This window comes from Pseudophryne corroboree, chromosome 6, assembly GCF_028390025.1.
Source record: "Pseudophryne corroboree isolate aPseCor3 chromosome 6, aPseCor3.hap2, whole genome shotgun sequence".
In the NCBI taxonomy this organism is placed as follows: domain Eukaryota; kingdom Metazoa; phylum Chordata; class Amphibia; order Anura; family Myobatrachidae; genus Pseudophryne; species Pseudophryne corroboree.
Genome location: NC_086449.1, coordinates 45,021,187 through 45,042,025, shown reverse-complemented (window position 1 = coordinate 45,042,025; position 20,839 = coordinate 45,021,187). Strand labels below are relative to the sequence as shown.

The following is a 20,839-nucleotide window of genomic DNA, read 5'->3' as shown; positions in this document are numbered from 1 at the left end:
AAATACAGAGGACACAACCATATCTGAAATTCAAACAACACAAGAAGAACAGACAACTTTGCAAACAACCAACATTGAAGGATCCACATATCCCACAGCAGACACTACAGTGGTAGGGGTCACATCACAGATCCCTGATTCTCCTAAAACCACAAGCGATTCATCATCAACTGCAATAGAATTAACACCTGAATTTTCCACGGCCCAAACAGATGAAACAACAATATCTGCTACAGCAACATCTGATATTACTGAGACAACAGGGGCAGAAAGTACTACTGTAAAAATGACACATACAGAGGATACAACCATATCTGAAATTCAAACAACACAAGAAGAAAAGATCACTTTGCAAACAACCAATAATGATGGATCCACGTACACCACAGCAGAGACTACAGGTATAGAAGTCACATCCCAGAACCCTGATTCTCCTAGAACCACAAGAGATTCATCTTCAACTGCAATAGAAACAACACCTAAACTTTCCACGAGCCAAACAGATGAAATAATATCTGCTATAGCAACATCTGATATAACTAAGACAACAGAGGCAGAAAGTACTACTTTAGAAATGACAAATACAGAGGATACAACCATATCTGAAATTCAAACAACACAAGAAGAAAAGACCACTTTGAAAACAACCAACATTGGAGGATCCACATATCCCACAGCAATGACTACAGGTGTAGAGGTCACAACACAGAACCCTGATTCTCCTAGAACCACAAGAGAGTCATCATCAACTGCAATAGAAACAACACCTGAACTTTCCACGGCCCAAACAGATAAAATAATATCTGCTACAGCAACATCTTATATTACTGAGACAACAAAGGCAGAAAGTACTACTTTAAAAATTACAAATACAGAGGATACTACAATATCTGGAATTAAAACAACACAAGAAGTAAAGACCACTTTGAAAACAACCAACATTGAAGGATCCACGTATTCTACAGCAGAGACTACAGGTGTAGAGATAACATCCCAGAACCCTGATTCCCCTAGAACCACAAGAGATTCATCATCCATTGCAATGGAAACAACACCTGAACTTTCCACGGCCCAAACAGATGAAATAATATCTGCTACAGCAACATCTGATATTACTGAGACAACAAAGGTAGAAAGTACTACTTTAAAAATTACAAATACACAGGATACTACAATTTCTGGGAAAAAAACAACACAAGAAGAAAAGACCACTTTGGAAACAACTATCATTGAAAGATCCACATATTCCACAGCAGAGACTACAAGTGTAGAGGTCACATCCCAGAACCCTGATTCTCCTAGAACCACAAGAGATTCATCATCAACTGCAACAGAAACAACACCTGAACTTTCCACAGCCCAAACAGAAAAAACAACAATATCTGCTACAGCAACATCTGATATTACTGAGACAACAGGGTCAGAAAGTACTACTGTAAAAATGACAAATACAGGGGATACAACCATATCTGAAATTCAAACAACACAAGAAAAACAGACCACTTTGCAAACAACCAACATTGAAGGATCCACGTATCCCACAGCAGAGACTACAGGTATAGAGGTCACATCCCAGAACCCTGATTCTTCGAGAACCACAAGAGAATCATCATTAACTGCAATAAAAACCACACCAGAACAGTCTACACCCCAAACAGATGAAATAACAATATCTGCTACAATAGCATCTGATGTTACTGAGACAACAGAGGCAGAAAGTACTACTTTAGAAATGACAAATACAGAGGATACAACCATATCTGAAATTCAAACAACACAAGAAGAAAAGATCACTTTGCAAACAACCAATAATGATGGATCCACGTACACCACAGCAGAGACTACAGGTAAAGAGGTCACATCTCAGAACCCTGATTCTTTTAGAACCACAAGAGATTCATCTTCTACTGCAATAGAAACAACACCTGAACTTTCCACGAGCCAAACAGATGAAATAACAATATCTGCTACAGCAATATCTGATATTACTGAGACAACAGGGGCAGAAAGTACTACTTTAAAAATGACAAGTACAGAGGATACAACCATATCTGAAATTAAAACAACACAAGAAGATAAGACCACTTTGGAAACAACCGTCATTGAAAGATCCACGTATTCCACAGCAGAGACTACAGGTGTAGAGGTCACATCCCAGAACCCTGATTCTCCTAGAACCACAAAAGTTTTATCAACTCCAGAAGAAACAACATCTGAACTTTCCACGGCCCAAACAGATAAAACAACATCTGCTACAGCAACATCTGATAGTACTGAGACAACAGGGGCTGAAAGTACTACTTTAAAAATGACAAGTACAGAGGATACAACCATATCTGAAATTCAAACAACACAAGGAGAAAAGACCACTTTGAAAGCAACCAACATTGAAGGATCCACGTATTCTACAGCAGAGACTACAGGTGTAGAGGTCACATCTCAGAACACTGATTCTCCTAGAACCACAAGAGATTCATCATCCACTGCAATAGAAACAACACCTGAACTTTCCACGGCCCAAACAGATAAAATAATATCTGCTACAGCAACATCTGATATTACTGAGACAACAAAGGCAGAAAGTACTACTTTAAAAATTACAAATAAACAGGATACTACAATATCTGGAATTAAAACAACACAAGAAGATAAGACCACTTTGGAAACAACTATCATTGAAAGATCCACGTATTCCACAGCAGAGACTACAGGTGTAGAGGTCACATCCCAGAACCCTGATTCTCCTAGAACCACAAAAGTTTTATCAACTCCAGAAGAAACAACATCTGAACTTTCCACGGCCCAAACAGATAAAACAACATCTGCTACAGCAACATCTGATAGTACTGAGACAACAGGGGCTGAAAGTACTACTTTAAAAAAGACAAGTACAGAGGATACAACCATATCTGAAATTCAAACAACACAAGGAGAAAAGACCACTTTGAAAACAACCAACATTGAAGGATCCACGTATTCTACAGCAGAGACTACAGGTGTAGAGATAACATCCCAGAACCCTGATTCTCCTAGAACCACAAGAGATTCATCATCCATTGCAATGGAAACAACACCTGAACTTTCCACGGCCCAAACAGATAAAATAATATCTGCTACAGCAACATCTGATATTACTGAGACAACAAAGGTAGAAAGTACTACTTTAAAAATTACAAATACACAGGATACTACAATATCTGGAATTAAAACAACACAAGAAGAAAAGACCACTTTGGAAACAACTATCATTGAAAGATCCACGTATTCCACAGCAGAGACTACAAGTGTAGAGGTCACATCCCAGAACCCTGATTCTCCTAGAACCACAGGAGATTCATCATCAACTGCAACAGAATCAACACCTGAACTTTCCACAGCCCAAACAGATAAAACAACAATATCTGCTACAACAACATCTGATATTACTCAGACAACAGGGGCAGAAAGTACTACTTTAAAAATGACAAGTACAGAGGATACAACCATATCTGAAATTCAAACAACACAAGAAGAAAAGACAACTTTGCAAACAACTAACATTGGAGGATCCACATATCCCACAGCAATGACTACAGGTGTAGAGGTCACAACACAGAACCCTGATTCTCCTAGAACCACAAAAGTTTTATCAACTCCAGAAGAAACAACATCTGAACTTTCCACGGCCCAAACAGATAAAACAACAATATCTGCTACAACAACATCTGATATTACTGAGACAACAGGAGCAGAAAGTACTACTTTAAAAATGACAAGTACAGAGGATACAACCATATCTGAAATTCAAACACAAGAAGAAAAGACCACTTTGAAAACAACCAACATTGAAGGATCCACGTATTCTACAGCAGAGACTACAGGTGTAGAGATAACATCCCAGAACCCTGATTCTCCAAGAACCACAAGAGATTCATCATCCATTGCAATAGAAACAACACCTGAACTTTCCACGGCCCAAACAGATAAAATAATATCTGCTACAGCAACATCTGATATTACTGAGACAACAAAGGCAGAAAGTACTACTTTAAAAATTACAAATACACAGGATCCTACAATATCTGGAACTAAAACAACACAAGAAGAAAAGACCACTTTGGAAACAACCAATAATGATGAATCAACGTATACCACAGCAGACACTACAGGTGTAGGGGTCACATCAAAGAACCCTGATTCTTCTAGAACCACAATAGATTCATTATCAACTGCAATAAAATTAACACCTGAACTTCCCACGGCCCAAACAGATGAAACAACAATATCTTCTACAAGAGCATCTGATGTTACGGAGACAACAGAGGCAGAAAGTACTACTTTAGAAATGACAAATACAGAGGATACAACCATATCTGAAATTCAAACAACACAAGAAAAACAGACCACTTTACAAACAACTAACATTGAAGGATCCACGTATACCACAGCAGAGACTACAAGTATAGAGGTCACATCCCAGAACCCTGATTCTTCTAGAACCACAAGAGAATCATCATCAACTGCAATAAAAACAACACCAGAACGGTCTACGCCCCAAACAGATGAAATAACAATATCTGCTACAATAGCATCTGATGTTACTGAGACAATAGAGGCAGAAAGTACTACTTTGGAAATGACAAGTACAGAGGATACAACCATATCTGAAATTCAAACAACACAAGGGGAAAAGACCACTTTGAAAACAACCAACATTGAAGGATCCACGTATTCCACAGCAGAGATTACAGGTATAGAGGTCACATCCCAGAACCCTGATTCTCCTAGAACCACAAGAGATTCATCATCAACTGCAATAGAAACAACACCTGAAATTTCCTCGGCCCAAACAGATAAAACAACAATATCTGCTACAGCAACATCTGATATTACTGAGACAACAGGGGCAGAAAGTACTACTTTAAAAATGGCAAGTACAGAGGATACAACCATATCTGAAATTCAAACAACACAAGGAGAAAAGACCACTTTGAAAACAACCAACATTGGAGGATCCATGTATTCTACAGCAGAGACTACAGGTGTAGAGATAACATCCCAGAACCATGATTCTCCAAGAACCACAAGAGATTCATCATCCATTGCAATAGAAACAACACCTGAACTTTCCACGGCCCAAACAGATAAAACAACAATATCTGCTACAGCAACATCTGATATTACTGAGACAACAGGGGCAGAAAGTACTACTTTAAAAATGGCAAGTACAGAGGATACAACCATATCTGAAATTCAAACAACACAAGGAGAAAAGACCACTTTGAAAACAACCAACATTGAAGGATCCACGTATTCCACAGCAGATACTACAAGTGTAGAGGTCACATCCCAGAACCCTGATTCTCCTAGAACCACAAGAGATTCATCATCAACTGCAATAGAAACAACACCTGAAATTTCTACGGCCCAAACAGATAAAACAACAATATCTGCTACAGCAACATCTGAAATTACTGAGACAACAGGGGCCGAAAGTACTACTTTAAAAATGACAAGTACAGAGGATACAACCATATCTGAAATTCAAACAACACAAGGAGAAAAGACCACTTTGAAAACAACCAACATTGGAGGATCCACGTATTCTACAGCAGAGACTACAGGTGTAGAGATAACATCCCAGAACCCTGATTCTCCAAGAACCACAAGAGATTCATCATCCATTGCAATAGAAACAACACCTGAACTTTCCACGGCCCAAACAGATAAAATAATATCTGCTACAGCAACATCTGATATTACTGAGACAACAAAGGTAGAAAGTACTACTTTAAAAATTACAAATACACAGGATACTACAATATCTGGAATTAAAACAACACAAGAAGAAAAGACCACTTTGGAAACAACTATCATTGAAAGATCCACGTATTCCACAGCAGAGATTACAGGTGTAGAGGTCACATCCCAGAACCCTGATTCTCCGAGAACCACAAAAGTTTTATCAACTCCAGAAGAAACAACATCTGAACTTTCCACGGCCCAGACAGATAAAACAACAATATCTGCTACAGCAACATCTGATATTACTGAGACAACAGGGGCAGAAAGTACTACTTTAAAAATGGCAAGTACAGAGGATACAACCATATCTGAAATTCAAACAACACAAGGAGAAAAGACCACTTTGAAAACAACCAACATTGAAGGATCCACATATACCACAGCAGAGACTACAAGTGCAGAGGTCACATCCCAGAACCCTGATTCTCCTAGAACCACAAGAGATTCATCATCAACTGCAATAGAAACAACACCTGAAATTTCCTCGGCCCAAACAGATAAAACAACAATATCTGCTACAGCAACATCTGATATTACTGAGACAACAGGGGCAGAAAGTACTACTTTAAAAATGGCAAGTACAGAGGATACAACCATATCTGAAATTCAAACAACACAAGGAGAAAAGACCACTTTGAAAACAACCAACATTGGAGGATCCACGTATTCTACAGCAGAGACTACAGGTGTAGAGATAACATCCCAGAACCCTGATTCTCCAAGAACCACAAGAGATTCATCATCCATTGCAATAGAAACAACACCTGAACTTTCCACGGCCCAAACAGATAAAATAATATCTGCTACAGCAACATCTGATATTACTGAGACAACAAAGGCTCAAACAGAAAAAATAACAATATCTGCTACAGCAACATCTGATATTACTGAGACAACAGGGGCAGAAAGTACTACTTTAAAAATGACAAGTACAGAGGATACAACCATATCTGAAATTCAAACAACACAAGGAGAAAAGACCACTTTGAAAACAACCAACATTGAAGGATCCACGTATTCTACAGCAGAGACTACAGGTGTAGAGATAACATCCCAGAATCCTGATTCTCCTAGAACCACAAGAGATTCATCATCCATTGCAATAGAAACAACACCTGAACTTTCCACGGCCCAAACAGATAAAACAACAATATCTGCTACAGCAACATCTGATATTACTGAGACAACAGGGGCAGAAAGTACTACTTTAAAAATGGCAAGTACAGAGGATACAACCATATCTGAAATTCAAACAACACAAGGAGAAAAGACCACTTTGAAAACAACCAACATTGAAGGATCCACATATTCCACAGCAGAGACTACAAGTGTAGAGGTCACATCCCAGAACCCTGATTCTCCTAGAACCACAAGAGATTCATCATCAAATGCAATAGAAACAACACCTGAAATTTCCTCGGCCCAAACAGATAAAACAACAATATCTGCTACAGCAACATCTGATATTACTGAGACAACAGGGGCAGAAAGTACTACTTTAAAAATGGCAAGTACAGAGGATACAACCATATCTGAAATTCAAACAACACAAGGAGAAAAGACCACTTTGAAAACAACCAACATTGGAGGATCCACGTATTCTACAGCAGAGACTACAGGTGTAGAGATAACATCCCAGAACCCTGATTCTCCAAGAACCACAAGAGATTCATCATCCATTGCAATAGAAACAACACCTGAACTTTCCACGGCCCAAACAGATAAAACAACAATATCTGCTACAGCAACATCTGAAATTACTGAGACAACAGGGGCCGAAAGTACTACTTTAAAAATGACAAGTACAGAGGATACAACCATATCTGAAATTCAAACAACACAAGGAGAAAAGACCACTTTGAAAACAACCAACATTGAAGGATCCACGTATTCTACAGCAGAGACCACTGGTGTAGAGATAACATCCCAGAACCCTGATTCTTCTAGAACCACAAGAGATTCATCAACTACATTAGAAACAACACCTGAACTTTCCACGGTCCAAACAGATAAAATATCTGCTACAGCAACATCTGATATTACTGAGACAACAAAGGTAGAAAGTACTACTTTAAAAATTACAAATACACAGGATACTACAATATCTGGAATTAAAACAACACAAGAAGAAAAGACCACTTTGGAAACAACTATCATTGAAAGATCCACGTATTCCACAGCAGAGATTACAGGTGTAGAGGTCACATCCCAGAACCCTGATTCTCCGAGAACCACAAAAGTTTTATCAACTCCAGAAGAAACAACATCTGAACTTTCCACGGCCCAGACAGATAAAACAACAATATCTGCTACAGCAACATCTGATATTACTGAGACAACAGGGGCAGAAAGTACTACTTTAAAAATGGCAAGTACAGAGGATACAACCATATCTGAAATTCAAACAACACAAGGAGAAAAGACCACTTTGAAAACAACCAACATTGAAGGATCCACGTATTCCACAGCAGAGACTACAAGTGTAGAGGTCACATCCCAGAACCCTGATTCTCCTAGAACCACAAGAGATTCATCATCAACTGCAATAGAAACAACACCTGAAATTTCTACGGCCCAAACAGATAAAACAACAATATCTGCTACAGCAACATCTGAAATTACTGAGACAACAGGGGCCGAAAGTACTACTTTAAAAATGACAAGTACAGAGGATACAACCATATCTGAAATTCAAACACAAGAAGAAAAGACCACTTTGAAAACAACCAACATTGAAGGATCCACGTATTCTACAGCAGAGACTACAGGTGTAGAGATAACATCCCAGAACCCTGATTCTTCTAGAACCACAAGAGATTCATCAACTACATTAGAAACAACACCTGAACTTTCCACGGTCCAAACAGATAAAATATCTGCTACAGCAACATCTGATATTACTGAGACAACAAAGGTAGAAAGTACTACTTTAAAAATTACAAATACACAGGATACTACAATATCTGGAATTAAAACAACACAAGAAGAAAAGACCACTTTGGAAACAACTATCATTGAAAGATCCACGTATTCCACAGCAGAGATTACAGGTGTAGAGGTCACATCCCAGAACCCTGATTCTCCGAGAACCACAAAAGTTTTATCAACTCCAGAAGAAACAACATCTGAACTTTCCACGGCCCAGACAGATAAAACAACAATATCTGCTACAGCAACATCTGATATTACTGAGACAACAGGGGCAGAAAGTACTACTTTAAAAATGGCAAGTACAGAGGATACAACCATATCTGAAATTCAAACAACACAAGGAGAAAAGACCACTTTGAAAACAACCAACATTGAAGGATCCACATATACCACAGCAGAGACTACAAGTGTAGAGGTCACATCCCAGAACCCTGATTCTCCTAGAACCACAAGAGATTCATCATCAACTGCAATAGAAACAACACCTGAAATTTCCTCGGCCCAAACAGATAAAACAACAATATCTGCTACAGCAACATCTGATATTACTGAGACAACAGGGGCAGAAAGTACTACTTTAAAAATGGCAAGTACAGAGGATACAACCATATCTGAAATTCAAACAACACAAGGAGAAAAGACCACTTTGAAAACAACCAACATTGGAGGATCCACGTATTCTACAGCAGAGACTACAGGTGTAGAGATAACATCCCAGAACCCTGATTCTCCAAGAACCACAAGAGATTCATCATCCATTGCAATAGAAACAACACCTGAACTTTCCACGGCCCAAACAGATAAAATAATATCTGCTACAGCAACATCTGATATTACTGAGACAACAAAGGCTCAAACAGAAAAAATAACAATATCTGCTACAGCAACATCTGATATTACTGAGACAACAGGGGCAGAAAGTACTACTTTAAAAATGACAAGTACAGAGGATACAACCATATCTGAAATTCAAACAACACAAGGAGAAAAGACCACTTTGAAAACAACCAACATTGAAGGATCCATGTATTCTACAGCAGAGACTACAGGTGTAGAGATAACATCCCAGAATCCTGATTCTCCTAGAACCACAAGAGATTCATCATCCATTGCAATAGAAACAACACCTGAACTTTCCACGGCCCAAACAGATAAAACAACAATATCTGCTACAGCAACATCTGATATTACTGAGACAACAGGGGCAGAAAGTACTACTTTAAAAATGGCAAGTACAGAGGATACAACCATATCTGAAATTCAAACAACACAAGAAGAAAAGACCACTTTGAAAACAACCAACATTGAAGGATCCACGTATTCTACAGCAGAGACTACAGGTGTAGAGATAACATCCCAGAACCCTGATTCTCCAAGAACCACAAGAGATTCATCATCCATTGCAATAGAAACAACACCTGAACTTTCCACGGCCCAAACAGATAAAACAACAATATCTGCTACAGCAACATCTGAAATTACTGAGACAACAGGGGCCGAAAGTACTACTTTAAAAATGACAAGTACAGAGGATACAACCATATCTGAAATTCAAACAACACAAGGAGAAAAGACCACTTTGAAAACAACCAACATTGAAGGATCCACGTATTCTACAGCAGAGACCACTGGTGTAGAGATAACATCCCAGAACCCTGATTCTTCTAGAACCACAAGAGATTCATCAACTACATTAGAAACAACACCTGAACTTTCCACGGTCCAAACAGATAAAATATCTGCTACAGCAACATCTGATATTACTGAGACAACAAAGGTAGAAAGTACTACTTTAAAAATTACAAATACACAGGATACTACAATATCTGGAATTAAAACAACACAAGAAGAAAAGACCACTTTGGAAACAACTATCATTGAAAGATCCACGTATTCCACAGCAGAGATTACAGGTGTAGAGGTCACATCCCAGAACCCTGATTCTCCGAGAACCACAAAAGTTTTATCAACTCCAGAAGAAACAACATCTGAACTTTCCACGGCCCAGACAGATAAAACAACAATATCTGCTACAGCAACATCTGATATTACTGAGACAACAGGGGCAGAAAGTACTACTTTAAAAATGGCAAGTACAGAGGATACAACCATATCTGAAATTCAAACAACACAAGGAGAAAAGACCACTTTGAAAACAACCAACATTGAAGGATCCACGTATTCCACAGCAGAGACTACAAGTGTAGAGGTCACATCCCAGAACCCTGATTCTCCTAGAACCACAAGAGATTCATCATCAACTGCAATAGAAACAACACCTGAAATTTCTACGGCCCAAACAGATAAAACAACAATATCTGCTACAGCAACATCTGAAATTACTGAGACAACAGGGGCCGAAAGTACTACTTTAAAAATGGCAAGTACAGAGGATACAACCATATCTGAAATTCAAACAACACAAGAAGAAAAGACCACTTTGAAAACAACCAACATTGAAGGATCCACGTATTCTACAGCAGAGACTACAGGTGTAGAGATAACATCCCAGAACCCTGATTCTCCAAGAACCACAAGAGATTCATCATCCATTGCAATAGAAACAACACCTGAACTTTCCACGGCCCAAACAGATAAAACAACAATATCTGCTACAGCAACATCTGAAATTACTGAGACAACAGGGGCCGAAAGTACTACTTTAAAAATGACAAGTACAGAGGATACAACCATATCTGAAATTCAAACAACACAAGGAGAAAAGACCACTTTGAAAACAACCAACATTGAAGGATCCACGTATTCTACAGCAGAGACCACTGGTGTAGAGATAACATCCCAGAACCCTGATTCTTCTAGAACCACAAGAGATTCATCAACTACATTAGAAACAACACCTGAACTTTCCACGGTCCAAACAGATAAAATATCTGCTACAGCAACATCTGATATTACTGAGACAACAAAGGCAGAAAGTACTACTTTAAAAATTACAAATACACAGGATCCTACAATATCTGGAACTAAAACAACACAAGAAGAAAAGACCACTTTGGAAACAACCAATAATGATGGATCAACGTATACCACAGCAGACACTACAGGTGTAGGGGTCACATCAAAGAACCCTGATTCTTCTAGAACCACAATAGATTCATTATCAACTGCAATAGAATTAACACCTGAACTTCCCACGGCCCAAACAGATGAAACAACAATATCTTCTACAAGAGCATCTGATGTTACTGAGACAACAGAGGCAGAAAGTACTACTTTAGAAATGACAAATACAGAGGATACAACCATATCTGAAATTCAAACAACACAAGAAAAACAGACCACTTTACAAACAACCAACATTGAAGGATCCACGTATACCACAGCAGAGACTACAAGTATAGAGGTCACATCCCAGAACCCTGATTCTTTTAGAACCACAAGAGAATCATCATCAACTGCAATAAAAACAACACCAGAACGGTCTACGCCCCAAACAGATGAAATAACAATATCTGCTACAATAGCATCTGATGTTACTGAGACAATAGAGGCAGAAAGTACTACTTTGGAAATGACAAGTACAGAGGATACAACCATATCTGAAATTCAAACAACACAAGGGGAAAAGACCACTTTGAAAACAACCAACATTGAAGGATCCACGTATTCCACAGCAGAGATTACAGGTATAGAGGTCACATCCCAGAACCCTGATTCTCCTAGAACCACAAGAGATTCATCATCAACTGCAATAGAAACAACACCTGAAATTTCCTCGGCCCAAGCCGATAAAACAACAATATCTGCTACAGCAACATCTGATATTACTGAGACAACAGGGGCAGAAAGTACTACTTTTAAAATGGCAAGTACAGAGGATACAACCATATCTGAAATTCAAACAACACAAGGAGAAAAGACCACTTTGAAAACAACCAACATTGAAGGATCCACATATTCCACAGCAGAGACTACAAGTGTAGAGGTCACATCCCAGAACCCTGATTCTCCTAGAACCACAAGAGATTCATCATCAACTGCAATAGAAACAACACCTGAAATTTCCTCGGCCCAAACAGATAAAACAACAATATCTGCTACAGCAACATCTGATATTACTCAGACAACAGGGGCAGAAAGTACTACTTTAAAAATGACAAGTACAGAGGATACAACCATATCTGAAATTCAAACAACACAAGAAGAAAAGACAACTTTGCAAACAACTAACATTGGAGGATCCACATATCCCACAGCAATGACTACAGGTGTAGAGGTCACAACACAGAACCCTGATTCTCCTAGAACCACAAAAGTTTTATCAACTCCAGAAGAAACAACATCTGAACTTTCCACGGCCCAAACAGATAAAACAACAATATCTGCTACAACAACATCTGATATTACTGAGACAACAGGGGCAGAAAGTACTACTTTAAAAATGACAAGTACAGAGGATACAACCATATCTGAAATTCAAACAACACAAGGGGAAAAGACCACTTTGAAAACAACCAACATTGAAGGATCCACGTATTCCACAGCAGAGACTACAAGTGTAGAGGTCACATCCCAGAACCCTGATTCTCCTAGAACCACAAAAGATTCATCATCAACTGCAATAGAAACAACATCTGAAATTTCCTCGGCCCAAACAGATAAAACAACAATATCTGCTACAGCAACATCTGATATTACTGAGACAACAGGGGCAGAAAGTACTACTTTAAAAATGGCAAGTACAGAGGATACAACCATATCTGAAATTCAAACAACACAAGGGGAAAAGACCACTTTGAAAACAACCAACATTGAAGGATCCACGTATTCTACAGCAGAGACCACAGGTGTAGAGATAACATCCCAGAACCCTGATTCTCCTAGAACCACAAGAGATTCATCATCAACTACAATAGAAACAACACCTGAACTTTCCACGGCCCAAACAGATAATATATCTGCTACAGCAACATCTGATATTACTGAGACAACAAAGGTAGAAAGTACTACTTTAAAAATTACAAATACACAGGATACTACAATATCTGGGATTAAAACAACACAAGAAGAAAAGACCACTTTGGAAACAACTATCATTGAAAGATCCACGTATCCCACAGCAGAGACTACAAGTGTAGAGGTCACATCCCAGAACCCTGATTATCCTAGAACCACAGGAGATTCATCATCAACTGCAACAGAAACAACACCTGAACTTTCCACGGCCCACACAGATAAAACAACAATATCTGCTACAACAACATCTGATATTACTCAGACAACAGGGGCCGAAAGTACTACTTTAAAAATGACAAGTACAGAGGATACAACCATATCTGAAATTCAAACAACACAAGGAGAAAAGACCACTTTGAAAACAACCAACATTGAAGGATCCACGTATTCTACAGCAGAGACTACAGGTGTAGAGATAACATCCCAGAACCCTGATTCTCCAAGAACCACAAGAGATTCATCATCCATTGCAATAGAAACAACACCTGAACTTTCCACGGCCCAAACAGATAAAATAATATCTGCTACAGCAACATCTGATATTACTGAGACAACAAAGGCAGAAAGTACTACTTTAAAAATTACAAATACACAGGATCCTACAATATCTGGAACTAAAACAACACAAGAAGAAAAGACCACTTTGGAAACAACTATCATTGAAAGATCCACGTATTCCACAGCAGAGATTACAGGTGTAGAGGTCACATCCCAGAACCCTGATTCTCCTAGAACCACAAAAGTTTTATCAACTCCAGAAGAAACAACATCTGAACTTTCCACGGCCCAAACAGATAAAACAACAATATCTGCTACAACAACATCTGATATTACTGAGACAACAGGGGCAGAAAGTACTACTTTAGAAATGACAAGTACAGAGGATACAACCATATCTGAAATTCAAACAACACAAGAAGAAAAGACCACTTTGAAAACAACCAACATTGAAGGATCCACATATTCCACATCAGAGACTACAAGTGTAGAGGTCACATCCCAGAACCCTGATTCTCCTAGAACCACAAGAGATTCATCATCAACTGCAATAGAAACAACACCTGAAATTTCCACGGCTCAAACAGAAAAAATAACAATATCTGCTATAGCAACATCTGACATTACTGAGACAACAGGGGCAGAAAGAACTACGTTAAAAATGACAAGTACAGAGGATACAACCATATCTGAAATTCAAACAACACAAGGAGAAAAGACCACTTTGAAAACAACCAACATTGAAGGATCCACGTATTCTACAGCAGAAACTACAGGTGTAGAGATAACATCCCAGAACCCTGATTCTCCTAGAACCACAAGAGATTCATCATCCATTGCAATAGAAACAACACCTAAACTTTCCACGGACCAAACAGATAAAATAATATCTGCTACAGCAACATCTGATATTACTGAGACAACAAAGGTAGCAAGTACTACTTTAAAAATTACAAATACACAGGATACTACAATATCTGGAATTAAAACAACACAAGAAGAAAAGACGACTTTGGAAACAACTATCATTGAAAGATCCACGTACTCCACAGCAGAGATTACAGGTGTAGAGGTCACATCCCAGAACTCTGATTCTCCTAGAACCACAAAAGTTTTATCAACTCCAGAAGAAACAACATCTGAACTTTCCACGGCCCAAACAGATAAAACAACAATATCTGCTACAGCAACATCTGATATTACTAAGACAACAGGGGCAGAAAGCACTACTTTAAAAATGACAAGTGCAGAGGATACAACCATATCTGAAATTCAAACAACACAAGGGGAAAAGACCACTTTGAAAACAACCAACATTGAAGGATCCACGTATTCCACAGAAGAGATTACAGGTGTAGAGGTCACAACACAGAACCCTGATTCTCCTAGAACCACAAGAGATTCATCATCCATTGCAATAGAAACAACACCTGAACTTTCCACGGCCCAAACAGATAAAATAATATCTGCTACAGCAACATCTGATATTACTGAGACAACAAAGGTAGAAAGTACTACTTTAAAAATTACAAATACACAGGATCCTACAATATCTGGAACTAAAACAACACAAGAAGAAAAGACCACTTTGGAAACAACTATCATTGAAAGATCCACGTATTCCACAGCAGAGATTACAGGTGTAGAGGTCACATCCCAGAACCCTGATTCTCCTAGAACCACAAAAGTTTTATCAACTCCAGAAGAAACAACATCTGAACTTTCCACAGCCCAAACAGATAAAACAACAATATCTGCTACAGCAACATCTGATATTACTCAGACAACAGGGGCAGAAAGTACTACTTTAAAAATGACAAATACAGAGGATACAACCATATCTGAAATTCAAACAACACAAGAAGAAAAGACCACTTTGGAAACAACCAACATTGAAGGATCCACGTATTCTACAGCAGAGACTACAGGTGTAGAGATAACATCCCAGAACCCTGATTCTCCTAGAACCACAAGAGATTCATCATCCACTGCAATAGAAACAACACCTGAACTTTCCACAGCCCAAACAGATAAAATAATATCTGCTACAGCTACATCTGATATTACTAAGACAACAGGGGCAGAAAGTACTACTTTAAAAATGACAAGTACAGAGGATACAACCATATCTGAAATTCAAACAACACAAGGAGAAAAGACCACTTTGAAAACAACCAACATTGAAGGATCCACGTATTCCACAGCAGAGACTACAGGTGGAGAAGTCACATCCCAGAACCCTGATTCCCCTAGAACTACAAGAGATTCATCATCAACAACAACAACAGAAACAACACCTGAACTTTCCACGGCCCAAACAGATAAAACAACAATATCTGCTACAACAACTTCTGATATTACTAAGACAACAGGGGCTAAAAGTACTACTTTAAAAATGACAAGTACAGAGGATACAACCATATCTGAAACTGAAACAACATCAGCAGGCCAGACCACTTTACAAGCAACTATCAGTGATGGATCCACATATCCAACAGCAGAGACTACTGGTGTAGAGTTCACATCCCAGAACCCTGATACAGAGAAAACCACAAGAGATTTATCATCAACTACAATAGAATCAACAAGTACACTTCCCACAACCCAAACAGTGAAAACAACAGCAACTCCTACAGCAACATCTGTTATTTCTATGAAAACAGAAGCTACTACACAAGAACAGTCCACTTTGCAAACAACAAAAACTGAAGGATCCACATATCCAACAGCAGAGACTACAGGTGTAGAGGTCACATCACAGAACCCTGATACAGAAATAACCACAAGAGATTTATCATCAACTTTAATAGAGTCAACAACTAAAGTTTCCACAGCTCAAACAGTTGAAAAAACAGCAACTGCTACAGCACCATCTGATATTACTGAGATAACGGAGGCACAAAGTACTACTTTAAAAATGACAAATACAGAGGATACAACCACATCTGGTATGTTTAAAACAACAGGTACCGAACAAAGAACTTTACTAACATCTAATTTTGAAGGCTCAACAACTTTGGCAGCAGAGGCTACAGGATTATTAGAAACCTCGCTAGGGACTGAAGTTGAAAAGTCCACAGTAAAAGATATTTCTATAGCAACTGAACATTCCACTGGTCAAGGGGAAGAAACTACAAAATCAGCTATAATTACATCTGGAATTTATGAAACGACAAGAGCAGAAAATACTACATTGCAATTAACAAGTACTGCAGGATTTACATTCAAGACTGCTGACACAACTGATGAAACAAAAACTACAGGCATAAGTACCACAATGAACACATCATATGCAGAAAGTTCGACAACCACCACATCCCCAGTGAGCTCAACTTTAATGACAATGTCCCCTGACATTCAAACAACAGAATTTGGAGCCTCTTCTACAATAAAGGCTACAACAAGTGAACACCCCACAGTGGAAATCCCTCTTACATCAATTGTGAGTCCTGTAACTTCAGAAGTAAGGACCACAGAGAAAACATCTTCTGTAGAACAATCTACAGCTGCAATCATAGACACCACTAGAATAATCGGAGCATCTTCCACAGCATTGGATATCTTTCCTACATCAAATTTAAGGACAACTGAACATTCAACAGTTAATGTTCCTCAAACTTTAACAGATGAACCAATAAGATACACTGACACAACATCACATCAGCAAGAAATAACACACACAGCTAAAGTAGAAGTTTCCACATTTTCACCTTCAGGAACCCCACATGCAGCAGCTACATCTCCCAAAGATGTGACACAACGAACAACAACATTACCTTTATCTATCACACCACAATTGACTGCATCTGAAGATCCCACATCCCAACCTCTAAAGACGACTGGTGGCCTTGTGACTACAACCATCACCACAGCTTCTAATCCTGAAACTATAGGTTTAGAAACCACAATGAGAACATCAGCTGTAGAATATTCCACAACCACGGCCCCAGAGATCAGAAGTTCAATGACATCTTCTTTAGTTAGTAATATACAAACAACATCTGGTGCCTCTTCTACCACAGCTAAACAATCAACAGAAGACATTTCTGATAAAACTGTGAATGTTCAATCTACAGCATTAATGACCACAAAGAGAACCTCTTCTACATATGGAACATCAAATCGAATCACAGTGTCCACAAGCATAAATGGAACTTCAATTACTAAGAATCAAACACCAGGATTGGAGACCTTGCCTACATCAATAGCAATGACTGCTGAAAAATCCACAGTTGAAGATCCACAAATTACAACAGGTGGGCCTGTAAATTACACTGACACAACACCATATCAACTAGAAATAACAGAAGCCATGAGCTCTACACACACAACCATAGTGGAAGGGTCCACAATTCCAACTTCAGGAACCCCAGATAAAATACCAACATCCACTAAGGATGTAACACAAAGAACATCAGTAACATTAAATATGTCTACCATACCAAAATTTACAGCAACTGACCAATCCACATCCCAGGCTCTAAATACAACTGATGGCCTTATGTCTACAACTGTCACCACAGCTACTAATTATGAAACTACAGGCATAAGGTCAAAGACTACAACAGCTGAACAACCCACAGTAGAAATTCCTCATACAACTGTCAATCTTCAATCTACAGGAGTAAGAACCACAAGCAAAACATCTTCCGTAGATGGATCCACAACAGCAATCACAGAGACCTTACACATAACTGGAACTTCTTCTATTACTAAGATTCAGACAACAGCATTGGAGATTTTACCTACATCAAAAGCAATGACAGAACAATCCACAGTGCAAAGTCCTCAAACTACAACAGGCATGCCAATAAGTTACACTGAAACTACACCGCATCAACAGCAAACAGCAGGAGAAAGTACAGTACACACAACAAAAGTAGAAGGATCAACAATTTCAAAATCAGCAACCACAGAAGTAAAAGCAACATCTCCCAATAATGTGACACAAGCATCAACAACAACATTAGATGTATCTACCACACCAAAACTGACAGTATCTGAGGATTCCACATCCCAAGCTCTAAATACAACTGGAGGACTTATGACTACAACTGTCAGCACAACTCTTAATCCTGAAACTACAGGTATAAAAACCACAATGAAAACATCAGGTATAGAAATTTCCGCAACCACAGCCCAGAAGATCACAAGTTCAATGAAAACTTCTTCTGTTAGTAACATGAAAACAACATTTGGTGCTTCTTCTGCAACAGAGGCTACAACAGCTCAACAATCAACAGCTGACATTCCTCATACAACAACTGTGAGTCCTATAACTGCAGAAGTAACATCAACATTAGATGTATCTACCACATCAAAACTGACAGTATCTGAGGATTCCACATCTCAAGCTCTAGATACAACTGGAGGACTTATGACTACAACTGTCAGCACAACTCTTAATCCTGAAACTACAGGTTTGAAAACCACAATGAAAACATCAGGTGTAGATCGTTCCACAGCTCCAGAAACCACAAGTTCAATGAAAACTTCTTCTGTTAGTAACATGCAAACAACATTTGGTGCCTCTTCTACAACAAAAGCTACAACAGCTCAAAAATCAACAGCTGACATCCCTCGTACAACTGTGAGTCCTATAACTGCAGAAGTAAGGACCACACAGAAAACATCTTCTGTGGAAGGGTCTACATCTGCAATCACACAAACCACAAGCATAACTGAAAGTTCTATCACTAAGACTCAAACAACAGCATTGGATACCTTGCCTACATCAAAAGTAATAACATCAGATATATCTACCAAAGCAAACCTGACTACATCTGAACAATCCACACCTCAAGCTCTAAAGACAACTGGTGTCCTTGTCACTACATCTGTCACCACAGATCTTTTTCCTGAAACTACAAGTGCAAAATCAACAATGAAAACATCAGCTGTAGAAAATGTTACAACCACAGCCCCAGAGATTAGAAGTTCAGTGACAACTTCTTCAGTCACTAAGACTGAACTAACAGCACTTCCTCCCTCTTCTACTTCAAATGTCCCAACAGCTCTGCAATCCACAGTTGAATTACGTCAAACAACAATTGAGAATCCTAAAACTCCAGAATTAACAACCACAAAAATAACTTCTTCTGTAGAAGGATCCACCGCTGGATCAATTGGAACATCGTCTATTAGTAAGACTCAAACAACACCATCCACACCTGAAGCTCTAAATACAACAACTGATGGCCTAATGACTTCACCTGCAACCACAGCTCTTAATACTGAAACTACAGGAATATGGTCCACAAGTTCAGTGACTTCTTCTTTTACCAGCATTCAACCAACAGCACTTCCTACATCTTTTCCTTCAAATTCTACAACAGGTAAGCAATCTATATTTTAAATACCTCATACAACCACAGGGGTCTAATTAATAAGCCTTGGAGGGAGATAAAGTACCAGCCAATCAGCGCCTAACTGCCATGTCACAGCCTGAGTTTGAAAAATGACAGTTAGGAGCTGGTTGGTTGGTTGGTTGGTTGGTTGGTTATCTCTGTCCACTTTATTTCCATCCAAGCTTAATAAATAGACCCCTGAGTCTGTGTATGGAGCAGAATAGAACCTGTATTGGAAAAAACTGCTACATTGTAGCACTTCCTGTACAGATTCAGAGACACAGTCGCGCACAGATGTCATA

General features: G+C 38.8%; 1 protein-coding gene across 1 annotated transcript in view; it reads left to right on the top strand.

Annotated features, from left to right (window-relative positions):
* Positions 1-20,545, top strand: part of LOC134934222 (mucin-3B-like) — a 46,551-nt gene extending 26,006 nt beyond the window's left edge. The window contains exons 26-27 of the mRNA XM_063929707.1: positions 99-10,717; positions 10,772-20,545. Of these exons, the coding sequence (XP_063785777.1) occupies positions 99-10,717; positions 10,772-20,545 (20,393 nt within the window). The remainder of the gene's footprint in view (positions 1-98; positions 10,718-10,771) is intronic.
* Positions 20,546-20,839: the final 294 nt, after the last annotated feature.